The sequence below is a fragment of the Mercenaria mercenaria genome, chromosome 9 (genome assembly GCF_021730395.1).
Source record: "Mercenaria mercenaria strain notata chromosome 9, MADL_Memer_1, whole genome shotgun sequence".
Taxonomy (NCBI): domain Eukaryota; kingdom Metazoa; phylum Mollusca; class Bivalvia; order Venerida; family Veneridae; genus Mercenaria; species Mercenaria mercenaria.
Genome location: NC_069369.1, coordinates 15,700,881 through 15,723,805, shown reverse-complemented (window position 1 = coordinate 15,723,805; position 22,925 = coordinate 15,700,881). Strand labels below are relative to the sequence as shown.

Below are 22,925 nucleotides of genomic sequence, written 5' to 3'. Positions count from 1 at the left end.
CCAGTTATTGCTCGGAAATGAAGTGTGACGTACGGATGGACGGACGGACAGGGCAAAAACAATATGTCTCCTCGGGGAGACATAATTATTGCAAGTGTGAGATAAGCGATATGCACTTCAGTTTTGCACATGATTTGTTGTTGTTGTCGTTGAATACATAGCCTTAGGTACCATCTCTAGTCTTTAGTTAGGTTGTAAGATCTTGCATGGGTGTAGGATCTTGTATGCAACATGTTGGCTGAAAGTTTCCTGTTTTTCTGTCAATGTAATGAAATAACCAGGTTTTACAGCATATTTAAGAAAAGCATGGCCCGAGAAGCATAAAACATGTACAATATTTTTTTCTTTTTATTTATTGATAAATTCTCTAACAATATTTGCACAGTATGTTCAATAAAATACTGATAGGGTAAAACACAATCAAGCTCTGTTCATTGATTACAATATCATTAGGTACAAATAAGAGTATATAGGTAATCTACTGTCAAGCAAAACTATAACAAAATGTCAAGAGGACCATGATGCATCCCTCCAAGTCCTCATCTTAATCTAACAAGAGTGCAAGAATGTCTCAATATACGCCCGTCACAGCAAATTTCTTTACTCTAGCACCTGTATTTGCAAATGGAATTTTAATTTTGTGGTTGTATAGTATGCCCTTTTCCTGTATCTTCGTGCCCCCTACGTATTCCCCCATTTAAATCCCAAAATTAGGCAAAATACATTCAAAAATGTATATATGATATTGAAGATAAACCTTTTATCTTTATCATGCAAACTGTTTTGTTTGGATCTCCTAAACAGTCATTGTGAAATCTCAAGATGTTTCCACCACGTGTGTAACCTAAGTCATGGGTGCCATTTTCCTATATCATCGTGCCACTTGTGTTATTTGGGTCGCTTATGTCATTCAAACATGGAAATTTTCCCCTTCGATGAAATTAGGTTAGGAGAACTGGCAATGACCTTGGAATGAAACTGTCATAAGTTTTGGAAATGAAAATTTGGATATTTTAAAAATAATTGCATTGTACTTGGTTTCTTTGTAAGCAGCTACACATTTTTAATGTAAGATATTTAATTAATGTGAATTAAAGGCAAACTACATGTTTTTTATGCATTTTGCCTTCTTTGTTTACGAAATACCATGTGCTTATTATGCTAACACAATTTAGTGAAGTCAGAGGTTTTGCATGAACTAGCAGCGCATGTAAATGACAGAGGCACGAAGATATAGGAAGGCACGAAGATACAGGAATTGGGGATAATAACTGTAAGTGTTTTGTTTTTCTAAGTCCACAAAAAAACTCCTTACCAGGTAGAGATACCTTAAAATACACCTAAAATTGGAAAGTAACATCTATGTTGTACCACAGAAAAGTGGTCTTGGTTTTTCCCTACGGACAATTATAAAAAAGTTACAATATAAGTTATTTATAGTAACAACTAAGGGAAGTTAATCTTAAAAAAAAAAAAAAAAAAAAAAAAAAATTGTAAGTCCTCATAAAAATCTTTACCAGGTAGAGACTGGTCAAAATACACCTCAAAATTGGATGTAGCATGCATGTTGTACTACAGAAAAGTGGTCTTGATTTTTCCCTACGACTAGTAATGAAAAAGTTACAATATAAGCTATTTATAGTAACAACAAAGGGAAGTAATTCTAAAGAAGGGAACTGCGCATGACACTTCGTCTCATGATGGTGTATAATTGTGTCAAGTTACATCAAAATCCCTCCATGCATGAAGAAATGCTTCGGACAAAGTCATTCTTGTATCTGACCTTTGCCTCTAAGTGTGACCTTGACCTTAGACCTAGGGACCTGGTTCTTGCGCATGACACTACGTCTCGTGGTGGTGAACATTTGTGCCAAGTTATATCAAAATCCCTCTATGCATGAAGAAGATATGCTCCGGACAAAGTTTTCATTCTTGTATCCTTTGACCTCTAAGTGTGACCTTGACCTAGGGACCTGGTTCTTGCGCATGACACTCCTTCTCATGATGATGAACAATTGTGCCAACTTTCATCAAAATCCCTCTATGCATGAAGATATGCTCCGGACAAAGACATTCTTGAATTTAACCTTTGACCTCTAAGTGTGACCTTGACCTTAGACCTAGGGACCTGGATCTTGCGCATGACACTCCGTCTCATGATGGTGAACAACTGTGCCAAGTTTCATCAAAATCCCTTCATGCATGTAGAAGATATGCTCCGGACAAAGTCTGTGGACGACGCCCGCCCGCCCGCCAGGGGCGTTCCCATAATACGTCCCGTTTTTCAAACGGGCGTATAAAAATGTAAGAAATGTCTGTGTGAGAATGATGGTTCTAATCAAGTTTAAGAAACCTAATAAAAAATAAAGATGCCCTTTTAGGTTTATGTCATTCACCTATGCAGAGGACCGTAAGGTAATGATTCACAAAATATTTTTTTGCTAAAATGTTTGAAATATTTAAGTATTCTCATTCATTTATTTTTAGCCCTGTGACAGTCTCAAATTTTACAAAATGTTAAGGATGAGTCAGAAACTTACTACATTTACAATGATTTAACTAAAGCTTTCATATTTTAACAAACTGGTCGGACGCTAGCTAAGCTTCATATAAAATATATTATCTCAGAGCCTTGCACTTTTTGAAAAACATTTTTTTCTGTTGCGGCCCCCAAATTTGTTACAGCAAAAGCCATTAATGAATTTGAAAGGGGTCCTAAAAGGATCCTACTAAGATAAGGGAAGTACTCTTAAGAGTTCATGAGAAGACTTTGTTAAAAAGGTTTTTCAAAGTCTGAGCTGCTGGTGCCTGTGTGCAGTCTGAAGGGACCACTGTGAAGGAACCACCTAAACAAACAAGAGGTCCCAGGATGCCACAAACAAAAATTTGGTCCATCCGACAAGCCATTTATGATAAACTGTTAATGCCAGAGTACCCATCCTTACAAATAGCTCACCCAGAAATACCAGCTGCTTCTAATTCCTCTGCTCACAAGCAAGTAAGCCAGCTACCAACATCATTTTGCCATGGCAGTCCAATCAGCTTATATAATAAGAGTTAAGAATTTCAAAACCAAAGCCATTCTGTTGTAACACCTAATCAAGATTTAAAAATATTCCTTTTTGAGCTTGTATAAAAGGAATTTCAGCAACTTAAAAGGTCTGTTCCTAGCAAGTTTGTAACTACAAACTATAAATTATAACACAAATGTTAAACAGCTATTTATTAAATCTTCGGTGAAATGTATGACATTGCAACAAGTAAAAACTTGCAAAATATCCTCTGTTTTGGACAAACTCATAATTATATCTTTCAAAAACTTTTTTGTTTTTGATCTCAGTTCATCTCTGTCAACATCTAGAAAGAGCTACATCCATGTTCATGCTCAGTTCACTTCCAAACACCTGGGCCCAGTTGTTCGAAACTTTAACAGGCGATTAAGCTAACGGTTGATTAACTTTTAGGGTTATTTTTCGGCATTTCAGAAGACTTTGAAAAACAAATGTATGAGGTAAGAATTTTGAACACTGGAAAATCTTTACAATAAAATCAAAACACCATACTAGTGTGTCCCACCAAGTCTAGTATTTTGAACATACATGTGATCTCCCGCGCGGGAGGGTCAAAATCCCAATTTTTTCACCTTACCTCCCGTCTCCCGACCAAAACCATAATTCTCCCGCTTTTCAAAAAAGAAAATCAGTATTATGACTGGGTTGATAATTATCGAGGAGTGCCAAACATGTTTACACAGTAAATCAAAGTGTGTGTGTGTGTGTGTTGAGGTTGTTTACCCTCGCCACCGGTTAAAACCATATGGGCGAGCATAGCTACAATTAATTAACTACACTTTATATGCTACATGTAGAGTGTGTACCATAATTCACAGTCCAAAGTAAGTTAAAGTAACCGCCAGTGGGCTGTGAATAAGATGGGAACTTAATCCCATACATTTACTTTAAAAACTACAGTTAGAAGAAGAATAATAGACTGTCTTATTTGTGTGTCATCATTTATATGTATCACGCCTCTGTTATGTACCTCATATAGTGTATCAAGGCATTTTGCTTTCCCCATTATAAACTATATTATTTATTAAAACTTATCTTTTATTTAAAAACTATATTTAAGAGCTGACAGAGACAACAAAGTCCTAAATTCCCTAAGAAACTTTGGTTTGTTTACATTTTCCAGCCGAACCACGCTTTTGGTAGGCCAGCGCTGACTGGCTTAGACCTCATTGCCTCCTTTGTCAAGTGTCACCGACTGTTGTGTATTATACATGTTTGACACACGTGTAGCTGAAGGAAAGAGTTGTTTTTCACAGGTGAATTTTGAGAACATGATTGTTTGTTTTGATAAGGGATTAGACAAGCAGGGCCTTTTCCACTGTCTCACAGGGCCGAATATCTGCCCATTCTCAATGCCAATTAGGCTCCATTTTTTACCAATTTGAAGCAAAAAAATCCCAGTCATAAGAAATAATTCCCAGCTGAAATGAATTTTTGATTATTCAAAGAAAAGTTTTGTTCAGTAATAAAATCACATAAATAATTGTTGGAAAAATCAACCCATTACTATTTTTAGAACATGAATGTTATTTCCCCTTATGCAGTTATGCCTTTTTCTTCCAATGGCAATGTTTACCAAATTAATTTGCTACTAAAATACGACTTATTTCATTGAAAATTGGATGAAAACACACACTCATTTATTTGATAACATCAATCTACATTATTTTGGTAAGGGTAAATACATGTTGATGCATTTCTGTTTTCTGTTTTTCATGTCAAAATCATTAGTGATCAGTATTTTTATACGAAAGTGGGTGGGGTTAGGAATTTACATAATTTATGAGTTGTGTTCAGACCAATTTAGAGCTTCTCTTTTTTTTTTCCAGTCCTCGAGTAGTATATTGTTAATGCATGTTCACCACCATTTCAGACCTAAATTGAGACTTTGTTTCTACAATTTAATCTGTTAAGAAAGTTTAAAGTTGGAACAAGAGGGAGCTTCTGTAAGACAGCATGCTCGACTTTTCTCAGTGATTGACTCTGAATTAAAGCTTTGCCAGTAAAAGGGGCATAATAGTCAATAGCTTTGAATGTAACAGAGATATTGGACATTATATAAAACTTTAACCAAAAAATTTAAGTTAAAAAGTGGCATAACTATGTCAAAATTCAAATCAAGAGTTATGAGATTGTTTCTTCTGGTGTAGACTTATGCGTTATTGTGTGGCCTAGAATGTTGGATTTTGTCTCTAAGTTTTGTGTCCGCTTGCTTAATTTATGTCGATAAAAAACCTCCAGTTTTGAGACCCCAACTCCAGTTGAAAAATGGCAAACCTCCAGTTTTGGGATTCTGAACTTATCACATGTATCATTTTAAATCAAAATTTAACCGATGGTTAGTTTAACAGTCGGTTAAAGTTTCGAACAACCGGGCCCTGATGGTTAAAATTCAAACAACAGTTAATGTAAAGAAAAAGACAATGAAAGATAACAAAATTACATTTTATATGAGTCAGAGTTCAGGATAAAATTAACAAGTGAATGAAGTATTGCCATGCAATACAAAGTCCCCTACTGGAAGGCACCTAATTTTCTCTACTGCAGTATAACATAATGAACTGATATCTGTCAATGTTGTATAAACAATATTGTACTATATATACAATATGCTATAACAAAACACTTGGATTAAAATTTATATATATAACAAGGGTGCAGAATGTCACAATATACGCCCGTCACAGCAAATTTGTTTACACTAGCACCTGTATTTGCAAATGGAATTTTAATTTTCTAGTTGTTTACAATGTTGTTTTTTTTAGAAATTATTGTAATTCTTTTATTTTTCTAAGTCCACAAAAAAAATCCTTACCAGGTAGAGATACCTTAAAATACACCCAAAATTTGAAAGTAATATCAATGTTGTACCACAGAAAAGTGGTCTTGGTTTTTCCCTACGGTCAATTATAAAAAAGTTACAACGTAAGTTATTTATAGTAACAACTAAGGGAAGTTAATCTTTAAAGAGAAAAAAAAAAAAAAAAAAAAAAAATCGAAAAAAAAAAATTACAAGTCCACACAAAAATCCTTACCAGGTAGAGATAGCTCAAAATACACCTCAGAATTGGATGTAACATGCATGTTGTACTACAGAAAAGTGTCTCGATTTTTCCCTACGACTTGTAATGAAAAAAGTTACAATATAAGCTATTTATAGTAACAGCAAAGGGAAGTAATTTTAAAGAAGGGACCAGTGCATGACACTCCGTCTCATGATGGTGTACAATTGTGCCAAGTTGCATCAAAATCCCTACATGCATGAAGAAGAAATGCTCCAGACAAAGTCATTCTTGTATCTGACCTTTGACCTTTAAGTGTGACCTTGACCTTAGACCGAGGGACCTGGTTCTTGCGCATGACACTCCGTCTCATGCTGTGAACATTTGTGCCAAGTTGTATCAAAATCCCTCAATGCATGAAGAAGAAATGCTCCGGACAAAGTTTTCATTCTTGTATCCTTTGACCTCTAAGTGTGACCTTGACCTTACCCCTAGGGACCTGGTTCTTGCGCATGACACTCCGTCTCATGATGGTGAACAATTTTGCCAAGCTACATCAAAGTCCTTTCATGCATGAAGAAGATATGCTCCGGACAAAGTTTTCATTCTTGTATCCTTTGACCTCTAAGTGTGACCTTGATCTTAGACCTAGGAACCTGGTTCTTGCGCACGACACTCCCTCTCATTATGGTGAACAACTGTGCCAAGCTACATCAAAATCATTCCATGCATGAAGAAGATATGCTCCGGACAAAGTCATTCTTGAATTTTTCATTCTTGTATCCTTTGACCTCTAAGTGTGACCTTGACCTTAGACCTAGGGACCTGGTTTTTGCGCATGACACTCCGTCTCATGATGATGAACAATTGTGCCAACTTTCATCAAAATCCCTCCATACATGAAGAAGATATGCTCCGGACAAAGTCATTCTTGAATTTGACCTTTGACCTCTAAGTGTGACCTTGACCTTAGACCTAGGGACCTGGTTCTTGCGCATGACACTCCGTCTCATGATGGTGAACAACTGTGCCAAGTTTCATCAAAATCCCTCCATGCATGTAGAAGATATGCTCCGGACAAGGTCTGTGGACGCCGCCCGCCCGCCCGCCCGCCCGCCCAACCGCCCATCCGCCCGCCAGGGGCGTTCCCATAATACGTCCCGTTTTTCAAACGGGCGTATAAAAACCTATAGTTGTTTTCATATTGAATTTTTTTGGCTGATTATAAAAATGTTATCATGTAAGTTATTTATAGTAACAACTAAGGGAAATTAATCTTTAAAAAAAAAAAAAAAAAAAAAAAAAATCTATATAATATAAGTCCACAAGAAACTCTTTACCAGGTAGAGATAGGTCAAAATACACCTAAAAATTGGATGTAACATGCATGCTGTACCACAGAAAAGTGGTCTCGATTTTTCTCTACCGCCAGTAATAAAAAAGTTACAATAAAATCTATTTATAGTAACAACAAAGGGACGTAATTCTAAAAACAAGGGTGCCTCATGGTGGTGAACATTTGGTCCAAGTTACATCAAAATCCCTCCATGCATGAAGAAGAAATGTTCCGTACAAAGTCATTCTTGAATTTGACCTCTAAATATGACCTTGACCTTAGACCTAGGGACCTGGTTCTTGCACATGACATGTTGTCTCATCCAGGGGAATATTTGTGCTAACTGATATCTAAATCCTGCTTTGCATGACAAAGTTATAGACCGGACAGGAAAAAAATCCTCTTGACCTTTGATCTCAAAGTGTGACCTTGACCTTTAAGCTAGGGTACTGGGTGTTGCGCATGACACGTCGTCTCATCATGGGAAACATTTATGCCAAGTAATATTGTAATCCCTTGATGGATGACAGAGTTCTGGATCGGACAGGGAAAAAACCTTATTGACCTTTGACCCCCAATTGTGACCTTGACCTTTGAGCTAGGGGTCTGGGATTTGCGCACGACACGTCATCTCATCATGGGGAACACTTGTGCTAAGTGATATTAAAATTCCTTAATGAATGTCAGAGTTATGGACCGGACACGAAACAGACCCTGTTCATGCTATGTTAACATTTGACTGCTAAGTGTGACCTTGACCTTTGAGCTAGGGGTTTGAAAGTTGTGCATGACATATCGTCTTATTATGAGGTACATTTGTGCCAAGTAATATTAAAATCCCTTCATAGATGGGAGAGTTATGGACCGGACAGGAAAAAAGCCTTGTTGACCTTTGACCTCAAATTGTGACCTTGACCTTTAAGCTAGGTGTCTAGGTTTTGCGCATGACACGTCGTCTTCTCATGGGGAACATTTGTGCCAAGTAATATTAAAATCTCTTCATGGATGGGAGAGTTATGGACCGGACAGGAAAAAAGCCCTGTTGACCTTTGACCTCCAACTGTGACCTTGACCTTTGAGCTAGGGGTCCGGGTTTTGCGCATGACACGTCGTCTCATCATGGGGAACATTTATGCCAAGTAATATTAAAATCCCTTCATGGATGGGAGAGTTATGGACCGGACAGGAAAAAAGCCCTGTTGACCTTTGACCTCAAATTGTGACCTTGACCTTTGAGCTAGGGGTCCGGGTTTTGCGCATGACACGTCGTCTCATCATGGGGAACATTTGTGCCAAGTAATATTAAAATCCCTTCATGGATGACAGAGTTATGGACCGGACACGAAATTGCGGACGGACGGACAGACAGACGGACGGACGGACGGACAGACGGACGGACAGACGGACGGACGGAATGACGGAAAAGCGCATTCCTATAGTCCCCGAAACTGGTTTTCAACCAGTAGGGGACTAACAAAGCTAGCTAATTCTTACTGTTCACCACTCTAAATGAAGAAACTTGCCAAAACAACCAAGAAAACCTATAATGACAGTATGAACATGGGCTAGCTGGAAAAGATACCCGAACTTGGAGAAGTTAGGGATATCTGCCTACATGCAATTTTCTGCATTTCAGTATCACTTTATTATTTTACACCATTATTATATTTAACGTCTTTTAGATTTTTATCTTTTCTTAAAGATTCTTAACTAAATCAAGTGTAGACATTGACAGAGGTGAACAAATCTGAATGGGAGATTTAGACAACAGTATTAAAACTCAAAGGTACACTCTCACAGATAGAGTGAACATTTACATACAATCAGTTTAATATAGCTGTATCTTTTGACATAGAAAAAACATTTTATATAGGGAGAAAAGTTCTGACCAGCATAATGACTTTGTTCAGAAAAGCATTGAAGGACTTCTGTGAATTTAAACATATTTGTGTATAATTTAAGAAAGTTCAAAAAAATTTATGTAAGTTACAAACAATGGCCAGAAAAATATACGTTTTCTCAATGGTGCTGAGATGCAAGTACTTAAGTCATGGGAGGGGTACATAAATATCAGGTTGTACCAATGTTTAAGCAGGTTTAAACACTCTAAATTAATCTAATTAAACAATATAAGTCTGACATATGAAATAAATCATTTAACAATAAAATTTTAATCAAAAAACACATCACTTTAAAAATAAATAACAAATATTTAATTACAATAATAAACTACAGTTTTGTCTAAGCACATAAGAATACACAACTTTAAACCTGCTAAATGAAATAAGTTTATACCTGCTAAATAAACATGTACAAGTTCACAAGTTTATACCTGCTAAATGAACATGTACAAGTTTACAAGTTTATACCTGCTAAATGAACATGTACAAGTTTATACCTGTTCAACAAACAAGAGCACCGCCGTGCAGGTGCTGATGCTCATCTGATTTTTTTGTATAATTAAAATATTGTCCTACCCATGATTTTCAAAGTCTAAAAAGGGACATCATTCTTGCAAAAAGCAGGATAGAGTTATGTTTCTTGATGTACAGCGTCTGCTTATGATGGTGAAAAACTGTTGCAGGTTTTAAAGCAATAGCTTTGATAGTTTATGAGAAAAGCTGACTTAAACATAATACTCTCGAAGAAAACTGATTTTCTAAGTCCAAAAGGGGCAATAATTATTGCAAAAAAAGCAGGATGGAGTTATGTTTCTTGCTGTACAGGGTCAGCTTATGATGGTGAACAAGTGTTGCAAGTTTCAAAGCAATAGCTTTGATAGTTTAAGAGAAAAAGTTGACCTAAACATAAAACTTAACCAAGAAATCTGATATTTTCTAAGTCCAAAAGGGACCATAAATCTTGCAAAAAGCAGGATTGAGTTATGTTTCTTGCTGTACACCCAACTAGAGGTGTACTGGTCAGGAACCCAGGCAATCCTTGCGTGTATCAGTGCTATACACTGGGCAGGTTAAAGAACCAGGCTGTCTATTCGAAACGAGCTAGGCTAAGTTAGCCAGACAAGCCTGTATCTGATTTCTGATCTCTCTGTTGTGGGGGCTTTGTCTCACTCTGTCCCTCTGGCCCTGTGTGGCTGCATTTGAACTATGTAAAGCGCCTTTGAATGTGAAATTGATCATGAAAAGGGCGCTATATAAATCTGGTATAATAATAAAAATAATAATACAGGGTCAGCTACTGATGGTGATCAAGTGTTGCAAGTTTCAAAACAATACATTGGATAGTTTAGGAGAAAAGCTGACCTAAACATAAAACTTAACCACAAAATTTGATATTTTCTAAGTCCAAAAGGGACCATAATTCTTGCAAAAAGCAGAATGGAGTTATGTTCCTTGCTGCACAGGGTCAGCTTATGATGGTGAACAACAGTTGCAAGTTTCAAAGCAATATCTTTGATAGTTTAGGAAAAAACCCTGACCTAAACATAAAACTTAACCAAGAAATCTGATATTTTCTAAGTCCAAAAGGGGCCATAATTCTTGCAAAAAGCAGGATGGAGTTATGTTTCTTGGTGTACAGGGTCAGCTAATGATGGTAAACAAGTGTTCCAAGTTTCAAAGCAATACCTTTGATAGTTTAGGAGAAAAGCTGACCTAAACATAAAACTTAACCAGGCAACGCCAACGCCGACGCCAACGCTGATCAAGTGATGACAATAACTCATCATTTCTTTTCAAAAAAATCAGATGAGCTAAAAATGTACAGATACAAATCCTGGTAGAAATAAATGTATAATTGTATTACAGGCATTATCTTCAAAAGGTTTCTTAAAAACTCTTATTTTGCAACTGAAAATGGAAATTGTCTTTTGTTCTCTCTTATGATTCACATTAATGATAATGATCATAAAGTTAAATAATAAAATAGTCATTAATTGGGTGATTTCAATCTGGCTTTGTTATATGACCTTGGACTGTTTGATTGGCCCCTACAACAGTCTTTGCTCAGAGAACAAAGTCAATATGAAATCATCTAGTAACTATAGTATAACATAATTTTCGTTCAAATATTCACGTCACCATAACTGTGCCATGGTTTATCTAGCAGGCATAACCTTGTGTAGAAACCACTTTACATACAGTGCATGCATGTATTTTACAGGCAGCTAGAGTAATAACTAGACTAGTACAAATATGTTCTGCTCTGTTCAATCTATTATCAATATAAATGCTGCGGAGTGCATTCCATAAAACTAGGGAAACTGTTTCAACACTCGTTTTAAAGTCAATAGCAACAAAAGGAAACATATCTAAAATTGAAATCCAAAGAATTTAAATAGGTTAAACATGTTCATGTAATAAATGCCACAGTAAAAATTACCCAAAACATGTATGCCATTTGTATTTCATGTTGTCACTTTAGTGCAAAAAACAAGTAACTGCTATGACATAGGAAAACACTTAACCTTTTTTTGCACCAAGAAGACAAGTATGGATTATGACATATTAGAGTGCTACATTCTACCTGAAAATGCTATATACACTTATTTATCACTTGACCCATACCCTGCTAAATTTCTATAATGAGCTTTTCCAATTTTTTAATTTGGACAGTACCATTAACTGTTTAAAGATACTGAATGACTGGCAAACAGTGCAGATCTTGATCAGACTGCACAAATGTGCAGGCTGATCATGATCTACACTGGTCACAAAGGCAGAATCAATCGTGTCCAGCATGATAAGGGTTAATCAGTAGCATAACTCTATCTGTTGCTAAACAAGTGCATGTCCCTTTTTAATTGTAAAATCAGAAAAGAAATTAAATTAATTTAAACAATGTTAAAGTTAACAGAACTTTGAAAAAAGCATTTGACAACAAAGGGTAATATCAACTTGAAATATGAAAAATATAACTATTTTAATACATCAACATACCTGCTGCTGGATCACTGAGAAAATATAACACAGAAATGATGAAATCTAAATGGAATACACTGATACATAAGTCCAAACTGAAATAACTGGTGGGATCAAAATACATTTGCCTGTTTACAAGTAAACAGCATGAAATATATAAACTGTTCTTACATTCAATATTTACAGTCCATATCTGCACAAAACATATACAGTACAATCCAACTGTATCAAATCTCCCTCAGTGTATCTCTTCCTTTTGGAGAAAGTAATGCTTGACTCGCTTATTCTGTAACAGGAGCTTCCCTCATTTGCAAGTATTACATCATTACATTAACAAAATTATCCAATAAAGATTTTTTTCAACCCAGAAATATGGTGAATTTTGTTATCCCTATCTTACAATCAGAATCACCATGAGTGGGCGGACGCGATCGCGTGACCAGACCCTTCAGAGATAAGATACTCTCGTTTTATTAATCTAGGATATAAATTCAAAATACTTTCTGTTAACAGAACAAAAACAGGCATTGTGTGGCTTAAATTATTCCTGACAATTTATGGAATCTTTTTATGTGCTTTCATATACTGTGTCGGACTAGGTATTCAAGGATTGTGTTGGATTTCTTAACATGTTACGCTGGCTCGCAGGAACCATGGCGGAAGGGACTGAATCAGTCCCTACGTCCCAGACTCAGACTGAGCTGAATGCTGGAGATTCTGAACCTCTTCAGGTCTATAAGCCTTTAACGGGGCCTCTAGTTCAACGACAGAAAGACACTTAGTCAGTCTCGCCATGGTATTTTTCGGGTGCTTGCTGGCATATTGCCAGGCACTGAAACTACAATGGCAGATTCGCAATTGCATAACAACTGCATGAACAGAAGTGCCACATCATTCGCTGCCAACACAGTTGAAGGTGATGTAACTAGAAGTGAGATGACCGGAAGTCTACTTGGAAAAGTAAACACCACAAGAACTGAAACGCTTGGCAACATGTGGCTTCCTGGATACGGATCGCAGAGATCCTATTATGATCCGAGATTAGATATGGCGGAGAACAATAACAATAACAACATGATGAGGCTGTTATACGATCAGTACAATGAAACAAAAGAACTCTTTAAACAACAACAATCTATAATTGAGAAATTAACTAATGTGGTAAATAACATGGCAAACAACCGCTCAAGAACTGATGTGACACAGAGAAAAGAACATAGCGAATCCTCAGACGACGAAGTCAGTCAGTATGAGATGATTTCCTGTGACGATGACGCATCGGATCTGGACTCAGACAAAGAACCGGATGTCAATAAAACAAAAACTGGATGCTGATTCAGGTCATTCAATATCAAAAAAGATCCTGAAATTAAAGCTGTTGAATTCTAATTCTCAAAACAAACTGAATATGGACCAGTGGTACATAAAGTTGTGGCTTCTACTGTCAACAGAGGATTATCCGAACCGGTTGATCTTAAGTCGTCAACAATTCAAGGTCTGCTAAATAAGAATAACATGCCTGAAAACTGCCCATTCCTAGAAGTTCCGAAAGTAAATAAAGTGCTATGGAGTAATAGACACATCGGGAAGGAATTGAAACAGGTAGATAAGTCATTGCAAAGGACACAAAATTATATCACTAAAGGCATGACCCCTCTTATTCGTATAATGAACAAAATATTAAACATGGGATCAAGAGGCAGAGGAAATTTTTGATTTATCCTTGGATGCTTTCAACCTTCTTGCACATGCGCATAGGGAATTCTCGACCCAAAGAAGCAGGTTGCTCACGCCTGCCATTTCCTCACAGTATGTCGCATTATGTAATGACTCGGAGAAAATTTCGTCACCAACGCATCTTTTTGGTGATGATTAAGAACTGGAAAAAAGACTAAAGGTGACTGAGGATAGTCAAAAGCTGAGCAAAAAATCTGACAGTAATTACAACTGGAAACATGCGACATCAGTCCAAAACCGGTGCATCAAAGTGGGGAATGAAGGAACAGCCTCATCAGGTACTTCCTCAGGTGATTTTTTAGGAAGAAGAGCCCTTGCACACCAGCATGTACATCAACATCAGCGTGTGGGCATGAAGGGGACAAGGGTCGGAAAAGGAACTAAGGACATCACAAACAATAGAAGTAAGTAAACGATTGGCTAATATTTGGCTAATACTCCTGAAAATTTTATAGGGGTAAAGTGTCATTATTCACAAAAAAATGGGAAAAATTAACTAGTGACAAGTATCATTTCGTGTGGATATAAATTGGAATTTAATTCAGCTTCATGTATACAATGTGATAGAAAGCCTATAATGTTTTCCGGTAAAGAAAAATAGATAATTGACACTTTATTATCAAAGTTAGAGGCAAAAGCTGTTATAGAAAAAGTGATAAGGAAAAATGACCAAGTTTTGTCAAATATTTTCAATAGACCCAAATCAGATGGTTCTCATCGATTAATATTGAATCTATCTAGATTAAATGTCCATATCTGTAAAAAACATTTCAAAATGGAGACTTTGAATTCGGCATTGCAATTAGTGAGGAAAAACTGGGTTTTTTTTCGCAAAAATAGATTTCAAGGACGCATATTTCAGTATTCCTATTAACAAACAAGACAGGAAATATTTATGTTTCAAATGGGGAGATCAGGTTTATCAGTTTGCTCTCTTACCAAACGAATTATCGAGTGCGCCTCGTATATTTACTAAGGTAATGAAACCAGTATTTTAAACCCTCCGAAAAGAAGGTTACACTAATTGTTCATACATTGTTCATACATTTACGACGCATTATTATCAGGGGATTCATTTCAAGAGTGCCAAAATAATGTAGACAGGACTGCGTCTTTAGTTGATGATTTGGGTATAACTGTAGATCCTGAAAAATCAGTATTTTTACCAACACAGGTGATAGAATTTGTAGGTTTCCTAATTAATTCTTTTGAAATGACAGTTACATTAACAGAAAAAAAAACAAAATATGATATAAGAGTGTCATACGGTTCTTCAAAAAGATACTACTACAATAAGACAATTTGTGAAATAGATAGGAAAGATGGTTTCAAGCGAACCAGGTGTACAGTATGCCCCGCTATCTTGAGATTCAAGGAGATGTAGAATTAAAATATCATAAAGGAAATTTTGATAAAGAAATGACAGTTTCTGAAAAAAAACAAACAGTGCATAAATTGGTGGGTTACAAATACTGAAAAGTCTTTCAAGCCCGTATGCTTATCTAGGCCTAATAGAATTATAGAATCGGACAGCAGTTTAACAGGCTACAGTGCGCATGACGTCACCTTCAAGCAACAATTCAGTGGAAAATGGTGTGAGGTAGATAGACAGGAACATATAATGTTCTTGAACTGAAAGCCGCATTTTTAGCACTAAAACATTTCTGTAAACATAGTCTTAATGAGCATGTGCAGTTGCTTTTAGATAACACCTCTGCCATTAAGTATATTACAAAAATGGGAGACAGGATTCCGACATCAAACTGGATAGCCAAAGAAATGTAGCTATGGTGCGTTGATAAAGGAATTTGGATTAGTGTGAATCACATCCCAGGAAAATTAAATACCAGGGCAGATGCACTTAGCAGACCAAAAAATGAATGATGATATGGAGTGGTCGATTACAGATATTAGTTTTCGAAAAATTACTGATGTATTCGGGAAATGTGATATAGATCTGTTCGCCTCGAAATACAATTTTCACATACCACAATATGTTTCATATACGCCGGATATTAAAGCACTGGCTGTAAATGCATTTTCACTTCTCTGGAGCAATTTTTATTCTTACATTTTCCCTCCTTTCAGTGTGATAGGAAATGTTCTGCAGAAAATAGAGCAAGACGAAGCCGATGCAGTACTGGTGGCACCGCTGTTCTCAACATTTCATTTCAAGCATTGTAAATATTGTAAATAATACTCAAATAGGACAACATATTATGATCAAACAGTTTCTGAAAGGTGTGTTTAATGAAAAACCGGTACAGCCACGCTACAATTGTACATGGGATGTTTCGTCAGTGCTGGCTTATATTTCTAATCACCTAGGTGTTGATGATGTTTCTTTAAGTTTAAAGCTTTTAAGTTTTAAATTACTTAAGTTGTTAGCTTTAACAACAGGACAAAGGTTGCAGACATATTATAGTATCGATATTCGCAACATAGATATTTGTGAAGAATATGTAAAAATTCCTGTTGGTGAATTGCTAAAAACTAGTAAACATGGTAGTCACCTTTCGGAATTACATATTCAGTGTTATAAAAAAGACAAAAACCTATGTGTAATAAATGGTATAATTATGTATTTAGACAAAACTAAAGAACTACATAGAGATAAAATGCGTTTGTTTATTAGCTACCAAAAGCCTCATTATTGTGTCACTGAAGCAACACTTAGTAAATGGATTAAAACAGTGTTATCAATGGCGGGGATTGACATGAAAATGTTCAAATCTCACAGTACTAGAAGTGCTTCTACTAGTGCCGAGTCAACAAAAATTCCAATTGACACTGCTACAGACAGCAGGATGGAAAAGTGACTGTACATTTAGGAAATATTATAAACGTGAAATTACTAATAGCACAGACTTTGCACACAGTGTGCTTGATAAATGCCCTTGATACATATGTTTATGGTAAACCGAAACTGTACAGGATTACTCACAAATGAAATATGGAATTATATTTTGTTAGCATACATGTAGTTATCTTCTTTAAAATACTTGCAAGTTTTTGCCATATACTTATGATTATATGATAGTAACAGTATTACAAGTAGATCAGATCACTTTGGTTTTTGTTTGAGATTTGCATCCACTAAATTTATAATTTTGTGGATTTTCAATGAAAATTTGTGACAAATTGCTCTAAAAACTCATGGCGATTCTGATTGGTAGATAGGAATAACAAAACTGACAAATTAAACGAGACTTACCTAGTAAGTTGAAGTTTGATGTTAATTTTGTTAGTCCCTATCTACCAGGATCACATGCCCTCCCTTGATAAGCATGCCCTCCCATTAGTTACAAAACTGTGTTGTCACGAATTTAATTTGCCTGTCGCTAAAGTCTGATGGGTCTGGTCACGTGATCGCATCCGCTCACTCATGTGATTCTGGTAGATAGGGACTAACAAAATTAACATCAAACTTCAACTTACTAGGTAAGTCTTGTTTAATTTGTCAATTACTCTTCTTATGAAAGCAAGTACGTAATTTTCATAGCAAAATCTCTGTAAAAATACAAATATGTTCTTTTCATGGGAAATATTTGTAAAAGTTCTCATTTACAGACATCTTTTTAAGAGTATCATAAATTGAGTAAAATGTTTTATGAAATACTGTCAAACTTGTGTTAAAGACCACCTCTGAACAGAGACCCCCTGGCTTTAAACACCACATGTTTTGTTTCCCTTTTTAACATTTACAGTGTATTTTAACCTGTGAATAAAGACCACATTTTGGCTCTCCCAAGGGTGGTCTTTACAGACCGGTTTGACTGTAGTCCAAAATAATAATTAAATTAGTGTGGAAAACACTCTAAACAAAATTGTTTTTGGTACTAAATTCTTTAGACAAATGGAACAGGTTTTGTAGCCACATGTTTTTCATATGAAATGCCATTATTTTATCATCTATCATCAGGTACTTTAAAAGACATATGACAATAGCCCCTATTGCAGAAAATGTGAATCAAAATGAATTCCTGTTGCCTGTTACAGTGCACTCTAGTTCCCACAGCTGGAGTATTATTCTTCCTGGTCACTCTCATCCTCACTGGAGTATTGGGATGTGTTTCCTCTCTGAGATCGTTTATTTGCTTCGTGTCTGTAGTGGTCCAGCCACACTTCAACCATCTGACCAACAAGTGCCGGACGCTTCTCGATTTTCTGTATTGCCACAAATAGTCCCTCCTGTGTAACTAAACAGTCAAACCAGCGTCTCAAGATTGTCTCCTCCTGACCAAGCTAACAATGTACAATAAAATAAGTTTACACTGAAATCATCAAACTTTGTGGGCATAAAATTTCATAATTTTGGCCAAAATGGCATTTTTTGTGGTGCTGTGTGTTCAAGGTACAGTCAAACCTGTATTAAACAGCAAGCAAGGGCCAGCCAGCCAAGGGAAGCATAAAATGTGGCTGATTAGTCAGGCAGCTGCTTAAGTTAGGTTGAAATTAGAACAAAAACTCAATTTTTGAATATATCTAACAGGCAGCTTCAGGCAAATAGTTGCTAAATACTGATTACTAAGGCAGGTTCAACTGTATTTCAAACTGAAGGAAAAAGGTTTTTGTTTGGATTTCATTTCCTGGATTTACAAAACCATGAAATCCACACAAATAGTTCCCAGTGTAATGCTAATGATTTTACAGTAATTGTCTGAGTTAGGTTTAATTGCATTTTTTTCTCCATTTATGGCATTCAGCTTACCTATCCTGCTTTCCTAGATTCTGTATATGTACAAATTGTAAGTGATATCTTTCCAAAAGGAATCACAGATAATAGGCAAAAATGACTACAGGCCTATTGTCTTCTTACATCATAGAAGACATTGCCTCATCCTGGGATTAAACTTGCAGTCTCTAGACTGGTAGTGATTTTCCCTCCATGCTGTACTAACCAGACTGGCTTGCAGTAAGAGTACAGTGTTCTATACAATAATATTTTAGGTACTCCTTTGTTTCTTTGAGTTCCTTTTTAAAACTAATTTCATTTACAGTATTTCTGACAATGCAAAAAGATGTTGGTACACTTAAAAGTATACTTCTGTTTAGTACTCAGATGATCAGCTATATAAAATCTGAACTTATGGATGCAGAATTGTCCATATAAGGACATATGTATGTTTGTTTGATATGCACCTTATCAATCCTCAGGGCCTTTATAACAATTTATAATAAAGTGTTATGATTGTTTTCAGTTCCTACATTAAATGATACTTTGTTATCAAATAAAAGCCTCTCACCTCATTTTGAAAACAATTTCCTTCATTATAAGGAACATCACTATACAATGTACTTGACTGTATCTTAATTCTTGTAACAGTAAATACACAGGGTGAGGCCTTCTAGATAAACTACATACCTCAGTTCCTGTCACAAAGTGGATCGGGAGGAAGGATCCTTCATGATCAACTAGTGGTAAGTAGAACACTTGTTCTTCAACAGCATTGTCTATATGAGCACCTGCTAGAGCTATACCAGAGTCTATCTCCATTGGTACAAGAGCCGAGAAATGACCTCTTGTATAACCGAGAGCTATTGGTGTTTTGGAGCAGAAACTTCGCTCCCATAACAACGGCAAGTATACACCTGAAAAAGAAACCCATACATACCATTCTGTGTTTATTTTGCATAAAGCTTGATTCACATTTGCAAGTGTTTTTTTTTTGTAACTTTCAGATTTTGTTGGGTTTAACATCGCACCAACATAATTATAGGTCATATTATGAATTTCCAGCTTTGATGGTTGAAGAAAATGCCAGATGCCTCTCTGTGCATTATTTCATCACAGGCCAACACCTGGGTAGAACCATCAACCTTCTATAAGCCAGATGGATGGCTTCCTTACATGAAGAATTCAACGTCATGAGTGAGGCTCGAACCTATATAGGTGAGGAGCAAGTGACTTGAAGTCAATGACCTCAACCACTCGACCACAGAGGTCCCGTTTTTCGTAAGTATCTCTTAAAATACCTGATAATGCTGTTCCTATTAAAAATCATTCTAGATAATTTAAACAATGGTAATAGGTACTTAACACATTTCTTAATGGGTGTCCAGTCAATAACTCAGACCCCTAGCTCAAAGGTCAAGGTCACACTTAGTAGTCAAATGTTAACATGTCCCATCCAGAACTCTGTCATTCATCAAGGGATTACAAGTGGGGGTGGGGCATTTAATGGCAGTGGGGGTGTAATGCAGATTGTGGCAGTCCGCACATCGTCTCATCACCACCTGCCCACATTCCAAGTTTCACCTCAATACCTTTAATAATTTCTAAGAAATACTCAGGACAAAAAATATGATGTACAGATTTGACCTTGCTGTGACCTTGACCTTTGACTGGACACCCTGGTTCATACTCTGCATATTGTATCATCACCACCTACCTACATCCCAAGTTTAAAGTCAGCACCTTATTAAGTTATGCTCTGGATACTAGGACGGAAAAATGTGACCTTTTTGCAGAATTTGTGACCTTGATCTTTGATCTACAGAGCTGGTTCACATGCTCTGCACATTGTCTCATCACAATTTACCTATATGCCAAGTTTACAGTGAACTAGAAGGTGTTTTTGTCACAAAAACATATGTCTCCCCCTATGTATACTTTAACTCTGGTGGCCATTTTGTGCAGCGAAGTGGAACATGTTGGCGATATGCAAAATTAGGCTTGGTACTGATCACTCTTGTGAAGTTTTGTCGAAATCTGTCCAGCAGTTTGACCTGTGAAAGCCGGACAAGATTTTTCTATTTTTAGCTCTGGTGGCCATTTTGTGCAGCGAAGCGGAACATGCCAGCGATATGAACAACTAGGGTTGGTACTGATCACTCCTGTGAAGTTTAGTCGAAATCTAGCCAGCAGTTTGACCTGTGAAAGCCAGACAAGCTTAATGTTGCAGGACGAAAGGACAGACAGACAGTAAAAGCAAAAACAATATGTCTCCCCCACCTATTGGTGAGACATAATACCTTTAATGGTTATAAAATTATGCTCTGGACTTGAATTATGAGGGACGGACCGACGTACACGCCAAGTCAATTTACCTATATGCCAAGTTTAAAGTCAACTAGAAGGTGTTTTTGTCACAAAAACATGTCTCCCCCCTATGTATACCTTTAGCCCTGGCGGCCATTTTGTGCAGCGAAGCGGAACGTGCTGGGGATATGCACAACTAGGGTTGGTACTGTTCACCCCCTGTGAAGTTTGGTCGAAATCCAGCTAGCAGTTTGACCTATGAAAGGCAGACAAGCTTAATACAGACGGACGGACAGACAGCAAAGGCAAAAACAATATGTCTCTCCCACCTATGGGGGAGACATAATACCTTTAATGGTTATCAAAGTATGCTTTGGACATGAATTATGAGGGACGGACAGATGCACAAGCCATCACATAGTACATCCATTTTTTCAAAATGGACGTATAAAGTCACCTGATCACCAGATCACCTAAATTGTGTCAGTTGGACTAAAAGTCTACATAAAACACCCAAAGCTAAATCAGATACAAATCAATTTATAATGTAAATCATGTCAGTAGTACCTTTCAACATATAAGGTATCTCTATGAATTACCTTCAAATCTGGCAAAATCTATACTTTCTCCACGGAAACTTTTCACAACCTTCACTCCATACACAATGATAGGTCTTCTCAGTATGTGAGCCAAAGCAAATATATGCATTTGTTCTAAACTTGCACCTACAGTTTGTAATGGAGAGAAATGAAAATACAATGCAAAGGCCGTTCACATTATGACATAACTCTAATATTCATAGGGAGTGCAATTTCAATTTGGAATCTAAATGAGTGTGAAAGCACTTACTTTATGACCTAAATACAATATACTAGGTTAAGAACAAAACTAAACAAGAGTGCCAGATTGTCACAAAATACACCAGTCTAAATATTCAGTTACATATCATAAAGGTAATACTGTTGATGTTGTATGCCTTGTTTACCCAAAAAAAGTTAGAAGGAATTAGAAATTGACAATCGGATCAACACTGTTTAAATGGACAAGGCTAATTCAGCAGATTTCGACTAATTCAAGGGCCATAATCCAAGGTGCCTGGGGTTATTTGGGTGGTTATTGAACTTGGTTGAGATATTATGCCCAAAAACATTGTCACCAAGTTTGGTGGAGATCGGATGAAAACTGTTTGGCTTGAAAGGCGGACAAGGCTAAATTCACAGTTTTCCGAGTAATTCAAGAGCCAAAATCCAAGAGTGCCTAGGGCGATTTGGGTGGTTGTTGAACTTGGCCGAGAAATTATGCCCATCAACATTGTCATCAAGTTTGGTGAAGATCGGATGAAAACTATTTGACTTAGAGATGCTTTTGGACGCCGACCGCCAACCCGCCCGCATAATGAGCAGTCTCTCTGCCACTGGACTTGGTAAACAGAGTTATACCAGGTTGGCTGGTTAAATTAAGTAATGAGCAGTCTCTTTGCCACTGGACTAGGTAAACAGATTTATACTTGGTTGGCTGGTTAAAGTAAGTAACAAGCAGTCTCTCTGCCACTAGACTTGGTAAACAGAGTTATACCGGGTTGGCTGGCTAAATTCAGTAACAAGCAGTCTCTCTGCCACTAGACTTGGTAAACAGAGTTATACCGGGTTGACTGGCTAAATTAAGTAACAAGCAGTCTCTCTGCCACTGGACTAGTAAACAGAGTTATACCAGGTTGGCTGGTTAAATAAAGAAACGAGCAGTCTCACTGCCACTGAACTTGGTAAACAGATTTATACCGGGTTGGCTGGCTAAATTAACAAGCAGTCTCACTGCCACTGGACTAGGTACACAGAGTTATACGGGGTTTGCTGGCTAAATTAAGTAATGAGCAGTCTCTCTGCCACCTGACTTGGTAAAAAGAGTTATACTGGGTTG

At 36.7% G+C, this 22,925-nt stretch overlaps 1 protein-coding gene and 1 long non-coding RNA gene across 3 annotated transcripts in view; both read right to left on the bottom strand.

Annotated features, from left to right (window-relative positions):
• Window positions 1–333: 333 nt before the first annotated feature.
• Window positions 334–7,653, bottom strand: LOC128559414 (uncharacterized). Its single transcript, XR_008372339.1, has 2 exons — window positions 1,974–7,653; window positions 334–1,823 (listed from the first exon to the last, which is right to left on the bottom strand). It is a non-coding gene; the product is annotated as an uncharacterized LOC128559414 (long non-coding RNA).
• Window positions 7,654–7,726: 73 nt separating this feature from the next.
• LOC123546560 (ubiquitin thioesterase zranb1-like) overlaps window positions 7,727–22,925 on the bottom strand; it is a 28,448-nt gene continuing 13,249 nt past the window's right edge. The window contains exons 6-9 of one of the 2 annotated variants that reach the window (XR_008372338.1): window positions 21,608–21,733; window positions 19,392–19,618; window positions 10,997–18,271; window positions 7,727–10,182 (exon numbers count right to left, since the gene is read on the bottom strand). Coding sequence is in view for 1 of the 2 variants with exons in the window: in XM_045332948.2 (XP_045188883.2) it covers window positions 18,053–18,271; window positions 19,392–19,618; window positions 21,608–21,733 (572 nt within the window). In the remaining variant the exon portion in view is untranslated. Of the gene's footprint in view, window positions 18,272–19,391; window positions 19,619–21,607; window positions 21,734–22,925 lie in introns of both variants that reach the window. The other variant, XM_045332948.2, reaches the window with a different exon arrangement.